Source organism: Chrysemys picta, chromosome 1, assembly GCF_011386835.1.
Source record: "Chrysemys picta bellii isolate R12L10 chromosome 1, ASM1138683v2, whole genome shotgun sequence".
In the NCBI taxonomy this organism is placed as follows: domain Eukaryota; kingdom Metazoa; phylum Chordata; order Testudines; family Emydidae; genus Chrysemys; species Chrysemys picta.
Genome location: NC_088791.1, coordinates 163927044 through 163949155, shown reverse-complemented (window position 1 = coordinate 163949155; position 22112 = coordinate 163927044). Strand labels below are relative to the sequence as shown.

Genomic DNA, 22112 nt, shown 5'->3' with positions numbered 1-22112 from the left:
ATGTCTCCCTCTTCTCTCTACAAGTTCCTCCTTAGTTTCAAAACCACATGTCATCCAGCCTCTTACCAGGCCCCTACCTGGGTGCCCCTGCTTGGTCATCAAGAATGCTGGTCCCTCTTTCTTTGAAGGGGCCAGCCACCCTGTGACAGGGCCATATAAGTACCTAAGATATATAGATGCTTCTGGAGTGTCATATTATGGATTAGGGGCTACTTAATGTCTAGAGAGAAAACAATACTATTAGCACTGGATTCCCTTTTTCTCAGCCAAGCACTCTTCATATTCTAGGCTGGATTATTCCTTGATGCCTTTAGAGAGACAGCTATGTTAACTACTGTTTCTCCATTAAATCTCGCCCTGATAGATGTTGGTATCCAGCTGCAATACCTACAGAACGCCACAGATTAATTCTCTGAGTGCGTTAATGATTTGCTTATTCAGCAATTGTTGTAACAACAAACCATTCTGGATTCTTAGGAAGAAAGACTTTCTACTGAATAACAATACTGGTGAAATGAAACATCAGACTGATTTTTATGGGGTGCTGCTAAGGCCCTATTGTGTGGGAAGTTATTTTAAATTGCCTCTTAAGGGAAAAAATGCTTAGATTGTAGAATTGGAAAGGAGACTGAGATCTTCACAGTTAAACCATATGTGCTCTGGTGTTAGTAAAACATTATTGATATTGACTAATCTAAGTGAGACACTCAATATGATCCAAAATGAAAGAACACTATCACTTCAAACTCTGTAAGAGCAAATTTTTTATTCTCTGGCAGTAAAATGGATGCTGTTGGCTAAGTAGCCCTGTACACATGTATAAAGAAAAATCACTGAAATTAAAGCAGAGGACAAAGTTTACAAGGATTTAGGGGGAATTAAACACTGCATTTTACAATTTCTCTACATTGTATTCATCTGACATAATAAGTACTAAAATGGTATCTCTGCTTTTCTATCCAATGTTAGTCTAATCTACCTAGAACTCCCGCTATTTGCCCCAAATGAACTCTTCTCTGCATTCCTCTCCATTCATCTAACAAAGGCTATCTCTTTTTCTTTTCTCTTAATCTGGCCACAGCTCCTCTACCTTGGAAAAGAGAGAGGACAGCCTTGGAGAGGTGTTCTAGTTGTGAATGAACTCTTTAAGAGACAGGATTTTTTTTTTTTTAAACTGAGATCAATATAGCAACAATGAAACCCCATTAAATTTTTGCGTCTGCCTGGCGTAACAGGAACCAAGTAAGCTGAAGATTAAAAAGAGTGTAAAAGGGGAAATAATTACTTTTAAATGTAAATTTCCATAAAATGGGTGTCACAGCTAGAGATGGGTGAAACTTTTCAACTGAAACTTTTTCTTTGGCAAAAAAAATGAATATTCAGTGACACCAAAACTTTTGGTGAATTTGCGTCAATTTTGCTGAATTGTTTTCATTGGGAAAAAAAGTTAAAAAATGGTTTCTGAAAACTGAAACATTCTGAGGTCTCCAATTGAAAAAACTTTTTGTTTCAAAATTTACTTTAAACGCGATTTAAAAAATTAAATGTTGAAGTGCTCAGCCAAAACATTTTGTTAGAACCAAAAATGAAACAAATTTTTCAGTTCGACCCAAATAATTGTTTTTTCAATTTTTTGGAATTGCCGGCAAACCGAGAAATCCATTATTCACACAGCTCTAGCCGCAGCTTTTCCTTGGGGGAGGGGGGTGAGAAGGAAAGGCATGTGACCTGATTTTGTTCACCTGCATGTTTTCCGTCTCCAAGTCTCAGGTCAAATGGATTCTCTGAAAGAGACACATACCTTTTACATACCATAAATGGAGGGGAGGGGGAAATGAAGCCACCACAACTTTCCCCTCCCACCTTTTTTAGCTTATTTTGGTCAAAGTCATGTTATAAATAGCTCCTTTCTCCAAGCTCCTGCAAAATGCTTTGAAAAAAATCTTCTTTGGGGCTGGTTTGAATGCTGAGTTAGTGACGTTGGTTTCTCTGCTTTTTTCATTTGCAGTAGTGAAAGTTTACCTTCTCTCTAATTTTTAAAAACTGAGTTTTCAGTCTTTTCAACCCCTTCCACAAATGAATGATTCAGATTGCCTTCCTCATTCTCTTCTTTTTCGTCTTGAAACATTGCTCTGGGTACCAGTGTCTCTCTTTGACTGTCCTTTGATTTTGAAAATGGGTTTCTCTTGTGCTGAGAACTTCCTGGGGTTTGCCGCTGTAAGAGCAAGTGATACAGTTATGTGGTACTAAAGGTAAAGGTTTAAATTATCAGAGAGGGAAAAGCAATGCGGGAAAACACTAGCAAAAGGATCAACTGAATAAAACTCCTAGAAGCCAGTATCAGAAATTAGAACTAACACATTAAAAAGGCAATGGGTATATACGAGACAGATTAACGAACAAATCAGTAGGCTGGTGGTGCTTAAAAGACGTGAAAGATTTATAACTGCATGACTGGATGCCACTAGTGAGATTATTCTCCTTCACATCCATGTGATCAAAAGGGCAGAACAGACAGTTTTGGGGGAAAGCATCTGTGTGATGCTGCATTTTGAAGAATCTAATCTCTGCACTGATTCAACCCATCCCTTCCCTCTATCGCCGGTACCTTTTCCCAGCTCATTCCCTTTTTAAAGTTAAATATTGGGGAGGATCTTACTTCAAGTGTCAGATAATTCTATCAGGAATCGCTGCTTCTCAAACAACTGATTTCCTGGCTACTGATTCATAGATTCCAAGGCCAGAAGGAAACACTGTGATCAGCTAATCTCACCTCCTGTATAACACAGGCCATAGAATTCCCCCAAAGTTATTACTAGATCATATATTTTAGAAAAACATCTCATCATGAATTGAAAATTGCCACTGAAGGAGTTTCTATCACATCCCTTGGTAAATTGTTCCATTGGTTAATTATCCTTTCTGTTAAAAATGCACATCTTATTTCCAGCCAGAATTTGTCTAGCTTCAACTTTCAGCCATTGGATCTTGTTACAACTTTCTCTGCTACACTGAAAAGTGCATTATCAAATATTTGTTCCCCATGTAGGGACTTGGATTGTGATCGAGTGACCCTTTACCTTTCTCTTTGTTAAACTAAATAGATTGAATTCCTTAAATTTATCTCTATAGTCCATGTTTTCCAATCCTTTAATCATTCTTGTGGCTCTTCTCTGAATCCTCACTAATTTTTCAACATCTTTCTTCAATTGTGGGCACCCAGAACTGGACATACTATTCCAGCAGGGGTCGCATCAGTGCTAAATACAGAGGTGATATAACCTCCCTCCTCCTACTCAACATAGGAGCAACATGGGCCAATGAACTAGGAGTTGTGAGACTGGGCCTCTATCACCAGCACTGCCACTTACTCACTCTGAGACCATGAGCAAGTCAATTCAATGCACTCTACCTCAATTTTCCATACTTTCAAAGAGGGATAATAATGTGCCCCCCTCCCCCCCCGGCAGCATACAGGGAGCAGAAATGGCCCCCTGAGAATAATCCTAACAGGTTTCCATGAGAGGACAGGCCAGGGTGGAAGGAAACGTAACTAGAGCTCACCATACTACATCTAGTCACTGACTTCCAGGATAGACTCCATGTTTCCCAAAATGTAGGAAATGAAAAAGTGATCTGAAGCCACCTTCTCCCACTCTCTATTTCTGACACAAATACAGAATCAGAGTAACTGAGAATGGGGCTTCATCCCGTCTCTGCCACTCTCTCTCCCTGCACCTCTGCCCCTTCCTTGCACATATTTTCCTTAAACTCCCCCCCCCCCCCCTCAATTATTCTTCTTTTATAGTAAATTGAGACAGCCCATGATTCTGGGGTTGCAGGAACGGAATTTCCAGGAGACGATGTACTAGATACTGCTATGGGAGGCAACAAGACTCACTGGCCACTGCACTAGAATAGGAATCATCAGATCAGGCTTCAACTGCCAGCAAAGCCACCACCTTGCCAGCTGACTCTGATCAAGGCATTTAACGTCCCTCTGTCTCAGTAGTCCCAAGTGTAAAATGGAGGCAATGTTTACTCACCTATATGTAGCACTTTGAGAGCTATGGGTGAGAAGCACTAGGTAAGTGGTAAATGATTATTAAGGCAGGTTCTGGGACTACGCAGGTGATAAAAGCAGTGCTTCAGTTGTGCCAGGGCTGAGCCCCGGCACCTCATGGCTTGTCAGTTCAGAGCCTCGGCACCTGTGGGTTTGCCGCATCAGTTATGAAAGAAATTTGCTTGAGCTTTGGCACCTCTTTCATTGCAAATTAAGCACTGGATAGAAGTGAAGAGCAAAGCCAAACCAGAACCACTTTATGGTTTTGTGCTGTACCATCCCTTTATGACCTGGTCCAGGGATTGGCAACCTTTGGCACACAGCTTGCCAGGGTAAGCCCCCTGGCGGGCTGGGCCGGTTTGTTTACCTGCCATGTCTGCAGGTTCGGCCGATCGTGGCTCCCACTGGCTGTAGTTTGCCGCTCCAGGCCAATGGGGACGGAGGGAAGCGGCGCAGGCCGAGGGATGTGCTGGCTGCCGCTTCCCGCAGCCCTCATTGGCCTGCAGCGGCAAACCGCGGCCAGTGGGAGCCGCGATCGGCCGAACCTGCGGATGCGGCAGATAAACAAACTGGCCCGGCCCACCAGGGTGCTTACCCTGGCGAGTCACCCGCCAAAGGTTGCCGATCCCTGACCTGGTCTGAACTTCCATTGTCTTTAAAAGAAAGGCTTCCATTCCTGTTCATTTTCGCATTGAAATCACATCACTATCCTGCCTTCCCTCTTCCATATTGTTGCTGGAGGTGCTCAGTGAGTTCTTTGGGAGGCCTGAATGCTGATGTCACTTGAGGCGTCAGCATGAGCTTTGATTCTCCCTCTCCTCAGCTGAGCTGGAGAGGGCTGATTCTTAAGGAAGCACAGAGGAATTGGAGGGAGAGCTGAGCATCAGATTAGAGCTTCTTGAAGCACCAATATTGAGATCCTCCAAATATCTTGCTAGAGTCCTGCACAAGAGATGGGAAGTGAGGGCTTGACATTCTCTAAAGCAGGGGTCGGCAACCTATGGCATGTGTGCCAAAGGCGGCACGCAAGCCAATTTTTAATGGCACGCTGCTGCCTGCCGGGGTCCCGGCAGGCAGCAGCGTGCCATTAAAAATCCTGCCCAGCCTGGCCCGGCCCACTCTTCTCCACCCTCCGCGCCTCCCCCCCCCGCCACCTCCCACAGGGGCAGGGGGCAGAAGCTTGGTCCTGCTGGCTACCCTGCCTCTTCCCACAGTGTGCTGGGTTCCTGCCCCTCCTCCTCTTCTCCATCCCTCCCTCCCTGCTGGCAATCAGCTGATGGCCATTGCGAGGGAGGGAGTAGAGCGGAGTCAGCGTGCTCGCTGCTCCCAGTGGAGGCAGAGAAGAAGCCGGGGCAGGGCCTTGGGGAAGGGGGCGGGTTAATAGGGGCATATCCCCTCTAGCCCGTGAGCACCCCGTGACCCCAGCCCACACCCCCAGCCCTCTGCCCTGACCCCTGCAACACACAGCCCTCTGCCCTGAGCCCTGCAGCCCTGCACACACCCCAGGCCCCTGCCCTGAGCCCTGTACTCCCCTCACACACACCCAGCCCTCTGCTTGACTCCTTCATCCCCCCCCACACACACACACACGACCCCAGCCCTGGCACCCCCCACACATACACAGGCCCCCCCATACCCCATGCCCTGACACCTGCACCCCCGTCACATGCCCTTAGCCCTCTGCCCTGACTCTTGCACCCCCACCCCATATCCCCACCCCTACCCTGAGCACCAAACAGGAGCTCCTGCACCCTCCACCACACATTTCCACTTGCACCAAATGGGAGCTGCCCAGGTAAGCGCTCCACACCCAAACCTCCTGCCCCAACCCTGAGCCCCCTTCCTCATTTTAGCTCCTGGCCAGACCCTACACTCCAAATCCCAGCCTGCTCCTTCACCCCCATCCATGTGTTCAGTGCACTCCCACCCTCAGCTCAGTGCAGAGAGAGAAAGAGAATGGGCCAGAACCAGGGAGAAGGTAGGTACCCACTGTATGTGGGCAGGGCCGGGATCCCAGACTGGCAGCGGGCTGAGTGGGTCCGGCAGCCAGGATCCCAGCTGGCAGGAGCCAGCGAATGGAACCCCTGAGCGGCAGTGGGCTGAGCCGCTCAGCCCACTGCCGGTCTGGGGTCCCAGACGCTGGGCCCACACAGCCCGCTGCTGGTCTGGGGTTCTGGCTGCCGGCCCCTTGCCAGCCAGGGTCCTGGCTGCAGGCCCCGCTCAGCCCATTGCCAGCCTAGGTGAATGGAACCCCAGACCAGCAGCAGGCTGACTGGGCCAGCGGCGTAGAATCAACATTTTAATTTATTTTTAAATTAAGCTTCTTAAACATTTTGAAAACCTTGTTTATTTTACAATACAACAATAGTTTAGTTATATAATATATAGACGTATAGAGAGACACCTTCTAAAAAACATTAAAATGTATTACCGGCACGCAAAACCTTAAATTAAAGTGAATAAATGAAGACTCGGCACACCACTTCTGAAAGGTTGCTGACCCCTGTTCTAAAGTGAAGAACATGTGGAACATGTTTTTAAACACTCTGAGGCTATCTTTATATTTCATAAAGGAGCAGTACTTTATTTTTGTTTTGTCTTTCTTTTCACTTTCAAAGTCTTTAGTGTCTATCTGGACAGATAAGGAAGTCAATTAGCCTGCAAAAGAAAGTCAATGTAATGTTTAAGTGTCTCTTTTAAGGAGAACATCCAATGTCTGTATTGTAGCTGTGTCAGCAGTGCTTAATTTGTAATGAAAGAGGTGCTGGAGCTCAAGCCATTTTTTTGCTTTCATAACTGATGTGGCAACCCCAGAGGTACTGGGGCTGTGAACTGCCGAGCCTAGAGGTGCCGGTGCTCAGTCCTGGCAAGCCCTGGCACAAGTTAAGCACGGTGTGGCAGACCTCAACTCCCTAGCATTAGGCATTGCTAGGTTGTTTGCCTCATATAAGACATGAATGTGAATTGCCTGTGTATGATTTTCTGTTACTTCATTTTGGTAGAAAACACTCTGCTGGCTCTTAGGTGTTGGCTGGTACTGGTGTCTGTCTCCTCCATCTTGGTTCAAATTCTTTTTCTCCGCAGGAGTGCAGGGCATGCTGCTACTCGTTGGTCTGTGATGTAAATATTGAATATTTATACAGTGCCCAACAGTGTGCTAGACATTGTACAGAAAAATGGTCCCTGCACTAAAAGAATTTAACGTCTATTTAGATAAGAGGAGACAAGTGACAATGACTATAATGGGCTAAGACAGTGGAAGGGGAGACAGATTGCAAAAGAAAGGTCCTGAGCTGACTAACGTTTATGTTGTTCTGCTACAAAGTGCATCATTTCAAGTGCCATGATGAACTGGAACGGGCTTGCATAAGTCCCCTTGTAACAGATCTGGCCTTCGGGCCCTGTGAGAGGGAATCTCAGTTTCATTTATTAATAAGTAAGTTTCTTTTCCTGTGAAGCTAGATATGACTCAGAAATCAATGTGAGCCAATGATGAGGCTGAAATGGAACAAGCAGCTGGACTCCTCTTCTGCAGTGAGAGACTGGGGAGCAGTATGTTTTTGGGAGTGGTGAAAACAAAAACTGCACTCTGTCTGAAAGGACTAAGGCCGGCTCCACTTGTGAAAAACATTCAGCCACCTCTGAGGCAGGTACTGAGCTGAATGTTGCTCACTCAGGAAGCAGCAGTGCTGCAGGGAGCCTCCATTATTGTGTGGTGAAACTGGGTGGTCAGTGAGGAAGCATCAATAGCAATTCTGAAGCCACTGCATCCCACCATTCTCCCTGCTGCTGCCCACCTGCTCCTGCTCAGCCAGGAGCTGGAAGAACTTTGAAACCTATCTCCTCCCCTATTCTCCCCACCCCCACCAGCAAGGGAAAGAGTGGGGAACTGATACAGTGGGACAGAGGTGGAGAGTATTTTACCCAGGGACTATTGAATGCGTCACTGACTGAGACAACATTTTGGAAGCAGACCCTTGTTAACATTATGGCAGCACATCACTAGCTAGAGGTGTTTTTGAAACTGAAGGACGGGATTTATATTCCCAGGTTGCCACGTGTAAGATTTATACAGTAGTCAGCCTGCTGCACATGAAGTCAACATAGCATTCCATGGACTTATTCTGCACAATCATAGTTCTGAGTTTTCATCCAGAAATATAATAATTCTCCCACCTATGCAAAAATCCTAGAAAATAGATGAACCTCACAGCATATCCTAAAGATCAACAGAAAACCTTACAGGAATCTAGGGAAAGGGATATTATATATGCAGGTCTCAAAAGTTGTCAACACTTTGGATACAGACTACAGATTTCCTGCCGGCCCCAAAAACTGACATAGCCCTGTCTATGTGGGGGAGTTAGGTCAGTATAACTATGTCGCTCAAGGGTGTGGGTATACATCTGTTGTGTAGACCTGGCCTAGGTCTCATTTAAAAGGCACCTAGAAGCCTAAACCCACTGACTGTTAATGGGTTATTGGCTCTTAAGTGCCTAAAGCACTTTTGAAAACGAGACTAGCTCCTAAACCAGTTAGGCCTGCAATACTGGGTGTAATAACATGTAAATACTTATAAAAATCTGGGACAGACACCAAGGTTAGTTTTCAAGATCTGAAGAAATGGTAACATGATGTTAAACTATGGAGCAGGAAAGAGGAGTGAAATAGAATTCTGTAAGATAATTTAAAAGAAAATGATAATTCTACTTACTTATTCCCTTTGCTTTTCTTGTATGTCAAGATGAGGATGGTGACTCCTATGGCAGTCAAAGAAATTGCGCAAAGCCCTGGCCAGATATATATTCTGCTCTCCTTATCAGATGCTGAAATGCAAATTAGCAAACACCGAATGTCACACAGACTCCATATGGATGTCAACGCTTTTCTTATGTTTTCAGATACTGGGAACCATGAATCATAGAGTTCTAAACTAAGTGTAGAAACTGGACATGTTGGTTAACCTCCCCAGGTATCAGTTTTTCTAACCATAAAATGTGGATATTCGTCAGAGCAGGTCAATTATTCATGATGAATAAATAATCTGATAATAAAACTTTTCTTCTGTTTCTGAATTGTTCACAAACCTTTTCTGATCTCTGGTCATGTCTTCCTTATTCACAGAACAGTGTAACAGAGTTTATTTGAACAGATGGGGTATATGTGAGCCGTTCACTTCCATTATCAGCTCTTCTGAAATGTGATTGGTCATCTGGGTTACACAGTTCTGTCTCTGCTCTCTGATTGGATGGAAGATTTTGTGAACAGGAGAATAAGGATTGATGAATAGCCAATAATGAATAGTGAGTAACCTTATGTCATACAAACACAGAGCTTTGTTCATTCTTAAAATAGGTATGAATAATGTTTTTGCATTATTCTTCTAATTCTAGTAATACATATTTCACAAATGTGTTTTGAGGATTAGTTAGTAGCTGTTAAATGCTTTGAAAGTGCTAAGTAGCGATTCATTATAAAAATTACTATTAGTTGAGAGAGTCCCATGAACACTCATTTATACTGCTATTGCCTCTTAGATCTACTTGAAAAATGGAAAAAAAACAGGTTGCAAATTTCAAAATTTTAAAGGTGTCTCCATTTCACAGAGCTTAGAATGGACCCTTTTACATTGAAGATTCAACACTGTGGGTTTTTAATACATACTTTTAATTTTATTTTCAAAATCATTATTAATTTTTTGTTTAGCAAGGTTTTCAATAAATGAAAAAATAATAATAAAAATGAATATTCAAAAAAATCAGTTATGTTGAAACTGACCAAAAATCAAAGATTTTGATGTTTACAACACCTTTCGTAAAAAAATTTCATTTCTAAAAAATGGCTGCTTTGGTGATCTTTTGTATAAGAAATAAGGTAATTTGTTACAAGAAATCCTCAGTACAGGACATCCTTTAAATCTAAAACTCCAGAAACAGCTCTAGGACTGAAATAACAGGAAAAGCTTGGTCTTCTGAATATCTAAGTGTATGTCTGCATGGCAAGGGAAGGCCTGATTTTAGCATGGGTAACAATAGCAGTGAAGATGTGGTAGTATATGTGGCCGCTCAGGCTATCACCTGTAGGTGCTCCAGTGGGGTTAGTTACCCCCTGCCATCATCCAAGCGGCCACAGCCACACTGCTATTTTTAGCACACTATCTTCATCTGAACTAGCATGTTTGTCCACCCATGCTGGGAAGCACCCTGCCAGCTGCTGTGTAGACATACCACCAGGGTTTATGTTCATAGCACACTCAGTACGAGTTGTAACTCGAGTGTTATCCTTAAATCGACTCCTATCCACACACAAATCTTCAGCTCAAGCTAAGTGGTGTTTTATGTTTGCGCCAGCTGGCCCATCAGGGGAGCAGGTTGAAATAGGAGTGATGCTGAAGTTACAACATCTCATCAGCAGCTAATCCAATCACTCTGCTTATCAAAGAACTATGTGCAGCTGCAGTGTAGTATCTCAAGTGTACTAACTTGAACTCACTGTTGCAGTGAAGAGAAGTCCTCAGATACAAGCCATTGAAGAAAAGCAACTGGAAGAGAACCAACCTTCTTTGGACAACTATTTTTTTTTTTTTTGGTATGGTTTTTCTCTGCTCTCCACTCCCCAGACTATCCTATACCAACATCCAGATCTAACCTACCTTCATATTCTTCTAGTGGGCCAATTATCTTCTCTTTCCTTCCCATAGGGTGGTTTATTACACAAGTCAAAGCCTGGAGGTTGTTCGATCGCAGGAGCCTCACAGAGACGTTACACGTGCTTGTCACAGTTACTGTGCCATTTGCATTCTTAACTCCATGTATCTCAGACTGGCCAATCAGGATGCCCTCAGGCTTCCATGTGATTTCTGGGGCAGGTTTTGCTGTAGCTGAGCAGACTGCAGTCTGGACCCCCGGGGTGCTGGCGTTCGAAAGGAGTTCACTTCTTACTGGAGAAATCGCTAAGAGAAAAAGTAGAGTGCAACGGAAATGACAATATTCCTTACACCGTGACCAAAAAACTAAGACATGTGCAAAGTTTTTAATGGAGAAAACCAGACTATTCCTGCTATGTTCAATATGTTCCTTTATAGTCTTAGATTTTAATGGTTTATTATTATATCTTAACTGTTTGCTGGGGGTTTTATGCAGAAGGCATAAGTTTGGAAATTAAAGAAAATTGGGCCAGATGGTACCTTCTTCACAGATCCACAGGAAACTCCCTGCACATTCATGTGCCTGTTCTTGTAATGGAAAAAAATGTGCTGATAAACACGTTTGAGGCACCATGTCCCTATCCCTAAATCCAAGGAGAGCCCTTCATTGAATGGAGGATCCACATATGGGGAAGGGGAAAGTGAGGAGTAGGCCTGGAGGCACATCCTCTTGCATCTGTCCAGGAGAAAACCCACCCAGAAATTGCTGTATTAACTTCTGAGTGGAAATTCTCCATGCTATGGGAGGCCCCTTTGTGAGTTGGATACAAGAACCATGGCCAGAAGGGAAAGCCCTGTCAATTCAGCTCCATAAAGCAGATCAATGGTATGCCCGGTACGTTCATAGGGCCTCTACACTGATGGTCCATGGACCCAGCAGAATCCCCAGTATCTACATGGATTTTAGGGCATCAGCAATACTTGAGGAAGAACTAACTTCCTCTACATGAGTATGTGGCAACAACATCTCCTCAGCTGAAAACTGCTGAGGAAACATCACAAGAGAAACCTTGTAAACTTTCCTTCACTCGAGACCTCCTGTGGATTTAATCACAAGGCTGGGGGAGGGGGGCGGAGGTACTTGTTCTGCTATATAATCATGGACAGGCTAAACTTTGGCTCTACAATGACTAAAACCAACATCATCTTTGAGAACCTTGTGTTACACAAGGAGGAGGGGGGCAGGGGGGTGATAGGGGACAAACTGACTCGAACTTGGACCAGCTTCTTCTACTTAGCTAATAGCTGCTTTAATAGTGTTTTTAGAAGCTGTAAAATCTTCCTGGTTTGCAGCAACCCTAAATTCAGCAGGGGGAAAGCCCTCAGGCTGGAGAAGTGCCTTTTCTTTGTCCCATGAAATTCCATTCAGGTTTAGCGGAGTTCTCAATGGTTAAAGATCACCACCCCCTTTCTCTTGCTTGCCAAATTAATAATCAAAGACTTGAACATTGAACACCAGGCTCATACCACCACCAAAGTAGCACACCAAAGTAGGAATGGCTGTGAGAACAGCTGTAGCAAAAAGCACGTGGGGAGATCTGGACTGGACAGAGCCCCTCAAACATGCCCAGAATCTTATCTTTCCCAGACTTGCTGCCCCAGCATGGAAGAGGAGTCCCTGTCTTCAGGGGAGAGGGAAAAGAGAAATCTGGGCAGGGCTGGTTTCCACCCCCTGGACCTAGCACATAGAAACAATGGGCTGTTCCCCCTCTGGAACAGCAACCTTCTCCTGCTGCCAGCTAATGAAGTTAGTGCTGTGGTGGTAGCAGTCTGGTGCAACAGCAAAGGCTCAGGGATCCAATCTTATTGGTGATACATGATAGAGGCTTGTTACAGGTAAACCTAAGATAATTTGTAAGAACGTCTTGTAATCCCCATATTCCTCATCTATATATAATTGTGATCTTGCATATAAAACAGGCCATGTGAGGTATCAGGGGAAAGGTTATGATCTGCTGAAAGTGATTTTCTATCCACATATGTATATCATTAATGCATATGAAGTTATGAGAATTGTGTTGTATGGTTGTCACTAAAACATGCGGTAAATGGGGGAATCAGCCAGATATTAGTTCCCCAGAAGCAACAGCAAGGAAAGTAACCAACGCTCGGGCAGTGTATCAAACACCACATCAACAGCCATTGTCCAGCAAGAGAGCTACAATTCAATGACTCACCTGCATGAGGCCCCACCAAGGGAATTGCTCAACCTTGCCTGGGGACTCAGCATTGCCCACCAGACATGCCTGGACTTGTGTTCTACAAGCACATGGGACAGAGGGTATAAAACAGAACACGGGGACGATGCTTGGCCTTTCTCCTGCCCTCACCTATGCTGCAAGCAACAAGGACACTGTGAAGACTTAGTTAAGACTCCAACACAGAAGACTGGCCCAGGTTTCAAGGATGAAATCTGCGTACTATGAACTGCAATATCCAGTGAGGTGAGAAAAACTGCTTAAGCTAGATCAGTGGTTCTCAAACTTTTGTTTTCCACGGACCACTTGAAAATTGCTGAGGGTCTCACTTACTCATCTTTCCAAATGTTGTTTGCATCATTAGCTAACCATTGTAACCATTAGCTAACCATTGGATAAAAGTGCTATATAAAAAAAACCTTAATAATAATTAACGTTTTTTTGTTCTACAAATAAAAGCACACAACTCTCATTTTAATATCAGTAGTCTTACCTTTCAAATGTGATGGATGTGCCCTCTCTGCCCCACAGCAGCAGCCCCCGATCTGGGGCTGAGAAGGAGGAGGGTCTCTCCCCCGCTATAGCACCCACAGAGCTGAGGCTGGGAAGGAGGGCCTTTTCTCCCCAGCAGCCCAGCCCTGGAGCTGGGGAAAGTCGCCTCTTGCTCTGGTTGCCGCAGCCCTGCACGTCCCAAATGCTCCCCACCCCCTCTTCTAACCCCACTGCCACCTTCCACCTACTCCTTAGTCCCCCCAAGGCCATCACCTCACCTTACATGTGCATCTTCTCCAAGGTCCAGGCACCTAATTAGTGGAGCCAAACCTGCGCAGCTCCACTAATTAGGTGGGTGGCCCTTCAGTCTCTTGCGTCCGACCGCCCAGGCGTGCACCTTAGAGGGAACTATCTGCGGATGAGCTGAATGGAGCTCACGGACCACTGATGGTCAATGAACAACAGTTTGAATACCTCTGAGCTAGATGTTGCCCAGTCGAATAGGGTTGAGAATTTAGACCAGTGCTTCTCCAGGCCAATGGGGGCTGCAGGAAGGAGCGCGGGCCGAGGGATGTGCTGGCCGCCCTTCCTGCAGCCTCCATTAGCCTGGAGCGGTGAACTGCGGCCAGTGGGAACCGCGATCAGCCGAACCTGCGGATGCGGCAGGTAAACAAACTGGCCCGGCCCGCCAGGGGCTTTCCCTGAACAAGTAATGTCCCGACTTTGAGAAGCACTGGTTTAGACAGCATGCTTATATTTTATTTTATATTGGTAACTCTGACTTTTTGCCTATCACTTATAATCACTTAAAATCTATCTTTTGTAGTCAATAAATGTGTTTTACTTTTTATCTTTACCAGTGAATTTGTATAAAGTGTTTGGTAATCTGCTCAAGTTTGCAAAGGCTGGTGTATATCCACTTTCCATTGATGAAGTGTTGAACCAATTAATACATTTGCACTGCCCATCTTGAGCAGTACAAGATTGTATATTCCTGAGGTACAGTGCTGGGAGCTGGGGGGATTTGGCTGGTGCCTTTCTGTGTGTCATGAGTGGCTCTGGGAGCATTCCTGTAATCTAGCTGGCTTTGGGGCTCCTCATGTGGTTGTGCTGAGTGATAAACGCCTGGAGGGGCTTGAGGCTTGTCATTAGCAAGGCATTGTGGGAGATAGCCAGGGCCACCCAGAGGATTCAGGGGGCCTGGGGCAAAGCAATTTCGGGGACCCCTTCCATAAAAAAAAGTTGCAGTATTATAGAATACTATATTCTCGTGGGGGCCCCTGCGGGGCCCAGGGCAAATTGCTCCATTTGCCCCCCCTCTCCCCTACCCCTCTGGGTGGCCCTGGAGACAGCCCAGGCTGGAGAGAGTTAAAAGTTAAGAAAATTACACTGACATTCTGGATCCAATCCACTAGAGGGTGCTGCATCATTAGAGAAAAAGGGTTTAAAACTCACATTGTACAATGAGGCAAGTTTCTCTGCCGAAGGAGCCATATGGAAATGCGTTGAAGATGCACTTATAACATGTTTCATCCTCCAATGTCACGCCACGAAGAGTGATGGATGATGCTTTCAGACTTGTATCATTGAAATAAATTCTCTTATTGAAAGGCCCTATGAATTTAGTTCCATGTGCCTTGCTATAGGTAGCTATGTTTTTGAATGAAGAGCCTTCCAACTTCTGCCAGGTGACTTGTAAAACATCCAAAGAGTGTGTAAAGTTACATTTCAGGGTCACATCTTCACCTAAGGCTGCTGCAGGAACTCTCTCACATCTCACTGCTTCATTGGCACCTGGAAACAAAGCCACATCAAGGATCACATTAAAAGAGAGACTGCAACGTCCCCGGAGGAAATCTCTATGACAGCCCTGGGACACCACATTGTGCATGTGTGTATTTTACATAGTCCCCGAACCACCGTGTGAATGTGGTATGGAGCTCAGATGCTACCAGCTGCCTAGGTCTTCTGTGCGAGAGACACACTACAAGTGTTACACACTGTCCTTGTCAGTGTGGTCATGGGAAAGTAATAATTAACACAGCATGAGGTTTTTCAGGCTAGGTTAACAGCTGGTTATAGTCAGGCTAGAACAGGAAATGCTATATATGATCCTTGTTTTCCCCAAGTAATACATGGAGAAATAGCTCCTGTGAACAGCCTGCTGAAATGTCCCTCTCGTCTGCCTCTTTCCTGTCTGGGGAATCAGTGACAAAACAGCAATGACTTCACACAGCCGCAAGATGGCAGCAGGTACCACAGAACCCAGAGGAAGCTCACAAAGGAGCCCTTATTTATCCGGCTATAAGCCCAGAAGATACAAAATGAAAATTCTTCACTGAAATCCTCCCCTGGAGGTGAAGTGATAAAATAAAACACAAGCTTAGACAGTGATCTTTGCCCAGCGAGAGCAGCCTTATGCACTTATTGAGCTCTGTTTCAGATTCATAGTAGCAGTGCCAGATTTAAGGGGTCTAAAACCTTTTCCTAGTGTGGGCCAGATCTTACAGAGAGCAGCAACTCACAGACACCTCCCCTTCCATTCCTTAGCATGTAGGGTGACCAGATGTCCCGATTTTACAGGGACAGTCCCGATATTTGGGGCTTTGTCTTATTTCCCCTCACCTCCCCCCCGCCCCGTCCCAATTTTTCACACTTGCTATCCGGTCACCCTATTAGCATGTGAATTAGCCTCCATCAAATTTGTCATTACACCACTGACCTGCATCAACTACAGCAATTCCTAGTGAAGGAACAGCAGGGGAGGATTAGGGAGAGTTTTTGACTGTCTAAGGAGAAGCTTATCACCCAGTCTCTTTTTTCTTCACTCCCTCTCCCCATTGGTCTGATCCCCTCTTCCCTTCTACTTCTCTGCCACCTAGTCCTCTCTTTATCCCGCCCAGTCCCTTTCTCTCCAGGGATATTGCTCTCCCACTAGCAGCTCCAGACTCTTCCCCTCCCAGCAGAGAAACCTATGCTGACTCATTTGTTTCCTCCAGGTTTTAGAGTTGTGGAGCCCCTCCCCCCACTTTTTTATTACGGTTTAAATAAAGATGATGCTTCTAGAAGCAGCTGGAAAGAAGACAGACAACACAGAACCATGTGCCAGACCAAGACTCTGCGTAGCGGAGTATGAGAGCTGCTGGGTTACTGTGTTCAGACAGGAGAGTGACACTTTGCAGCCTAAAGAGACCTAAACCCTTCCTGGTGTGTGGCTGCTCTGGGGGCTGAGAGGGAATAATTATTCCCTGGAGCTGTCTCTTTCTCTCAGCTTTCCTCAATTGTACACAACTACTGAAAAAGGGTGAGGGGGAGAGAGCAGTTAAGGAGGCAGAGAGAGAGGAACTGAATGGCCAGAGAAATACTACATGCTGAATCATCCAGGGTATTGATAAAAATTGAGGAGTCCTTGTGGCACCTTAGAGACTAACAAATTTATTTGGGCATAAGCTTTCTTGGTATTGATGAGACTGATCCAACCTGCATGCTAGCAATACTTCCTCCACTCACATCATCAGAAGAGACTTCTGACATGTTTTTGAACTGTCCACTTTTCTTCCCTGCTGTCTCTTCATTAATTGCCGTATATACTCGATCATAAGCCGGTTCGTTTATAAGCCGACCCCACCCCCCCAAGATGGATAAGTAAAAATGGAACATTTTTATGACTGATTCATAAGCCGACCCTATAATTCAGGGGTCAGCAAACTTTGGCTCCCGCGCCATCAGGATAAGCTGCTGGTGGGCCGAGATGGTTTGTTTACCTCGAGCGTCCGCAGGCACGGAGGTAAACCTAAGAAAACAAAGTGTCCCGGCGCCAGCTGCTTACTCTGACGGGCCGGGACAGCAACTGATGGGGAAATTTTTTGGGAGGGGAGAAGCTGGGGGTCAGGGGAGTAACCCATGACCACCCCCCACATGACCCCACCTCTAGCCCAGGACCCCCACACTCTCCCCATCCCATCCCTTCCCACCTTATCTGGGGCCAGGGGAGGATGTCTGTGGCCTGGCTGGAGCTGCTCCAGCAGGTTGGGAGGCCGCAGCCTGTTCCAGCCGGCTGGGCCGGGAGGCGTGACCGTAGCGTGCTCCGGCGGGCTGGGCGGTGCAGCCACAGCCTGCTCTAGGGGACGGGGCCAAGCGGCATGGCTGCAGCCTGCCAGCCCCGGAGCTGCAGCTGCTTCGGAGGCTGGGAGGAGAGCAGCATGGCCAGAAGTGGAGAGACTCTAGCACCGCCTCTTCCCTTCTGGCTCTGCTGGCTGTGCTGCCTCTCCTTGCTTCCTCTGTTGGGGGGGAGGGGCTGTGTCCTACCTCTCCCTCTCTGTACCCATTCATAAGCCGATCCCCTTCTCTGTTGCTTCCCTTTTTTACTAAAAAAATTCAGCTGATGAACAAGTACATACGGTAATATGATCTAAAACAAAACCCCAAAGGGGTGACAGACCCAAGGAGCAACTCAGGTGAGCTTAGTTTCCCAAAAGAGTACGTAGACCTGACTTACATTTAATTTGCCAGCAAAACTGAGGCAGAGCATGGGAGAAAAGGGCATTTCCTGTCACTTATCACTGGAGCCTGGAAAGATGAAGACAGGATAGTGCAGAGAAGCGAGCTCCCAGCTCACAAGCATCTTAGGACCAGGGGAGGTGTCTCTGGATTTATTCTTTCATTGCCCTCTTTTATGCAGGGACCATCTGTCAGGTGATCACAGATTCTTCCTCTGGCACCTCCCCCACTCCTTCATTAACCAGGCAGGAGAGCGGACTTTGATATTTGCTGTGAATGCTAGGCACTCTGCTCCCCTCTGTGAATTTCACTGCTCTTAGACCTCATTCAACTCAAGTGTTTAGTAGCTGTTGTAATCTTAAAAACGAGGGACTGCAATAGGATCTTGAGTCCAGGAATACTTGGTTAATTACTTGGTTTATTCACCAGGAATACTTGGTTAATAAAATTATTTTTAAGACCAAATTTCTAACACCACTTCAGATTAACAACATGGAACAGGGTTTAAAAAAAAAAATCAAATGCACTTTCTCCCGTTTGCTTTTTGACTTTTATTCGCCTTGGACATGAGAATAGACTGGTCTGTTCCATTTCTGTTCTAATCAGTTTAACTTTCTGGCTTTCAAGCACAAACCAAAGGCTGCAATGTTTGGATTACTATATAGGGTTGCAAACACAGCAGGGGACTATCCATTTTGGTAACACCTAAATTCCATTGGGAACACAGTCATTGCCATACCAGAATAGATCAATGGCCCATCTAGGCCAGTATCCTGTCTCTGACTGTGATGAGTAGCAGGGGCAGGAACCCCCTGGTTGGAATTTATAGAATAAACTCTCTATAGTGACAACAAGGAGTCCCGTGGCACCTTAAAGAATAACAGATTTATTTGGGCATAAGCTTTTGTGGGTAAAAAACCTCATGCCCAAATAAATCTGTTAGTCTTTAAGGTGCCACCCGACTCGTTGTTGTTTTTGTGGATACAGACTAACATGGCTACCCCTTGATACTCTCTACAGTGGCATTTCTTGGTAACTTCAGTTGGAGGTTAGCTAATGCCCTAAAGTGGGAAAATTTATATCTATTTCACACATATCCTAAACCAATAAATGTGGATGTTCTCATTATCCAGTTAACTGTCCAATTCTGGTTGGATCCTGCCAAGCTCATGACCTCAGTATGCTGTAGCAATGACTTCTACAAACTTATTGTGCATTCTGTGAAAAAGTGCATCCTTTTGTCAGCTTTCAATTTGGTGCTTTTCCTTCTTATTTAATGTCTCCTTATTGTATGATGAGAGGACAAGGAGGAGTACTTGATTTCTGTAGCATTCATTATTCTCCAACCCATTATCATGGCCACTCTTAATTGTCTGCCCCAATCTTTTCATTCTCTCTAAATATTGAAGTTATCTCCAGCTTTTCCTGTAATTATTTTTACTGGCCATTTCTGAACTGCCTCCTTTTTCTGCAGATATATGTATATCACATAAATAATGTGCATTAGTCTTGAGTTTTGTTAAAAAAAGGAGGGGGGCCAGGTGAACTGATAGAGTCTTTAATCACCTGCACAACTAATTTCTTAGGGCTTTCTAAGGCAGAACTCATATGAGAAAGGATGTGGGGATTTGGCAGACCCTAGTTTGGGAGGGAATTTGATATTGACTGTTGCATTGTTAGTGGAGAGGACATGCTTTTTCCCTCCCAGAATTCTCTGATTCTATCCTCTTAGTTAAAGTGATCAGGACATTTTTCTCTAATTGCTGGGAAATTTAAAATTAATTGGTTTATCTTTATTATAAGTGGGAATATATAGAATTATTGGATAAGGTAAAAAGGAAATTTTTCCTCTCACCGCCCCTGCCAAAATATGCTATTACCAACCCTTGCTAGTATTATTAGTAACTATTTAGAATTGTCTGACAGGACAGTCCATCTGTCCATTCTCTCCCTCCCACTCCCCCTTCTTTATGTTGCATGTTCTCAGCTCTATTTAGGACTGAATCGTCCAGCTATTGCTGCCATGCAACTGCTATACAAAACAGGAGGATAAAGGGAAACTCCACTCACCTGTGAATGGCGCTCTAAGCAGGCAGAGTACCCAGAGCAGAATGAGCCAGAGTTCAGGCCACCAAACTCTCTGCAAACACATCTTAGAGAAGGTTTATTTTGTTCTCATGGAATTTTTTTCCTTTTCCCTCTGGATCTGCAGAAAGAGCTTTTCTTTCAATGAGACGACTTGAATGTGGCGCCTTTTTCTTGCATATGACTCATCTCGTCTGATTGGCCACAGCTCAAAACGGCTCACATTCCACTGTGAGATTACCTGTCTGCATCCAATTGCATGTGCTGTTTCTCTTCCCACTCCTCATTTCCTATTTGCAGCTGCTGTAATTGTAGCTGACACCAGAGTGCCTGCTGGCACCAGCAAGCCAGTTGAATGGGAATGTCAATCATTAACCAACTGCCCCAGCCTTGGGCTTTCACTAGAGCAAATAGACTGTCCACAGAATAGGGTGCGCACTTCCCTTCCCCTCTCTCCACTTTCCTAAATCACCTACAGAAACCCCTTCTGCAGACACACCCTAAACCAATCAGCCCTTCCCTACACACCCTCAGTGAGATTTCCTCCTCAGATTGCACAGGCTGACACAATCAATTACTTACCTAGTGCTCAAAGTGATACGGCACTGGGGGAGTCTGTGGATACCCCTCTTAATGCAAATATCTTATGCAACAATCCTTCACATACCCGTGTGATATCCTTCACTACTACCCAACATTTCTCTGAGCACTACAGTCATATTTGCTTCACAGAAATGCCTGAGGAGATAGGCCAAGTTGGAAATCCAGCTGTGACATTATTGACATAAACTGGGACCATATAGATCATTGTTGCAACCAAGGTCCTGTAGTGGCACCCAAATCTTGTATAAAGGGCATCAAATGGGGTGTCTAAGACAAGGTTATGGTTTACTGGTTATGAGTATGCTGTCTATATGTGTGTATCAGTTTTGTTGTTGAAGTTATGAATATTGGCTCTATACTGTCTGTATGGCAAACTTATGCTATGCTTCTGGGTGACATCCCAGACAAGCTGGGATTAGCTCTGCCTAGCCTGCTTGATGGCCCATTAAGGACCATCAGCTATACAATGGACCCATTGAGAGAAGGCAAATATGCCTTGAGACTCAGCAAAGTATGCAGGGACTGGCCCATGTGACTCCAGGCTCCATTTTGCTGTAATTTTCCACAATAAGAACAAAGAGGTGTTCTTACACCTGGAAAAGACTATGTAAGGCTGATGCCTCATCTCCATTTTGTCTTCAGTCCTGCTTCTAACCTCTGGAGGGACTTTGCTACAAACTGAAGCTCTGAACAAAGGACTGAGGACCCATCCCAGCTGGGGATGTACTCCAGAGACTTGATTTGAACCTGCAGTTTATTCCATCACTGCTACAAGCCAGAACCAAGAACTTTGCCATTACTGTATGTAATTGATTCCATTTAACCAATTCTAACTTTCATCTCTATCTTTTTATGAATAAACCTTTAGATTTTAGATTCTAAAGGATTGGCAACAGTGTGATTTGTGGGTAAGATCTGATTTGTATATTGACCTGGGTCTGGGGCTTGGTCCTTTGGGATCGGGAGAATCTTTTTTCTTTTATTTGGGTATTGGTTTTCATAACCATTTGTCCCCATAATGAGTGGTACTGGTGGTGATATTGGGAAACTGGAATGTCTAAGGAAATTAATTATGAGACTTGCGGTTAGCCAGTGGGGTGAGACCGAAGTCCTCTTAGTCTGGCTGGTTTGGTTTGCCTTAGAGGTGGAAAAACCCCAGCCTTGGGCTGTAACTGCCCTGTTTGAGCAATTTGTCCTGAGTTGGCACTCTCAGTTGGGTTCCGCCAGAACCGCATCGTCACACCAGCTCTTTACAACTCATGATGTTCCTGGAACCACTTTCTCTGGCTTCCCCATTACCTCAGCCCTCAGAACCCTCCCCATAGCACAGACTTCCCCTCTTCAGCTGCTTCCCCTTACACACCTCAGAAACTTCCCCAACTAGTCCCTACTTCCCTCTTCCAATGCTAAAAACGTGCACACCCAAAGCTCCCCCTTTCGGTCCTTGCTCTGAAACCTCCCCTCT

At 45.1% G+C, this 22112-nt stretch overlaps 1 protein-coding gene across 2 annotated transcripts; it reads right to left on the bottom strand.

Annotated features, from left to right (window-relative positions):
- Window positions 1-749: 749 nt before the first annotated feature.
- Window positions 750-20477, bottom strand: LOC112061303 (OX-2 membrane glycoprotein-like). 2 transcript variants are annotated; one of them, XM_065588830.1, is made up of 6 exons: window positions 20030-20445; window positions 14915-15253; window positions 10716-11015; window positions 8778-8889; window positions 7053-7176; window positions 750-2215 (listed from the first exon to the last, which is right to left on the bottom strand). In XM_065588830.1, the coding sequence occupies exons 1-6, from the start codon at window positions 20109-20111 to the stop codon at window positions 2030-2032; spliced, it is 1143 nt and encodes a 380-aa protein (XP_065444902.1). In that variant the 5' UTR covers window positions 20112-20445; the 3' UTR covers window positions 750-2029. The 2 variants fall into 2 exon arrangements, with proteins under 2 accessions (XP_065444902.1, XP_065444906.1); XM_065588834.1 differs by lacking the exon at window positions 7053-7176 and having other exon boundaries at window positions 20030-20477.
- Between the last annotated feature and the right edge of the window lie 1635 nt (window positions 20478-22112).

Coding starts and splice junctions, on each gene's coding strand:
- LOC112061303 (XM_065588830.1), bottom strand. CDS start 20,111: ATGTGTTTGCAGAGAGTTTGGTGGCCTGAACTCTGGCTCATTCTGCTC. Junction 15,254..20,029: donor GCTTAGAGCGCCATTCACAG/GTGAGTGGAGTT, acceptor CTTTGTTTCCAG/GTGCCAATGAAGCAGTGAGA. Junction 2,216..7,052: donor GTGTTTTCTACCAAAATGAA/GTAACAGAAAAT, acceptor TTGCTCTTACAG/CGGCAAACCCCAGGAAGTTC.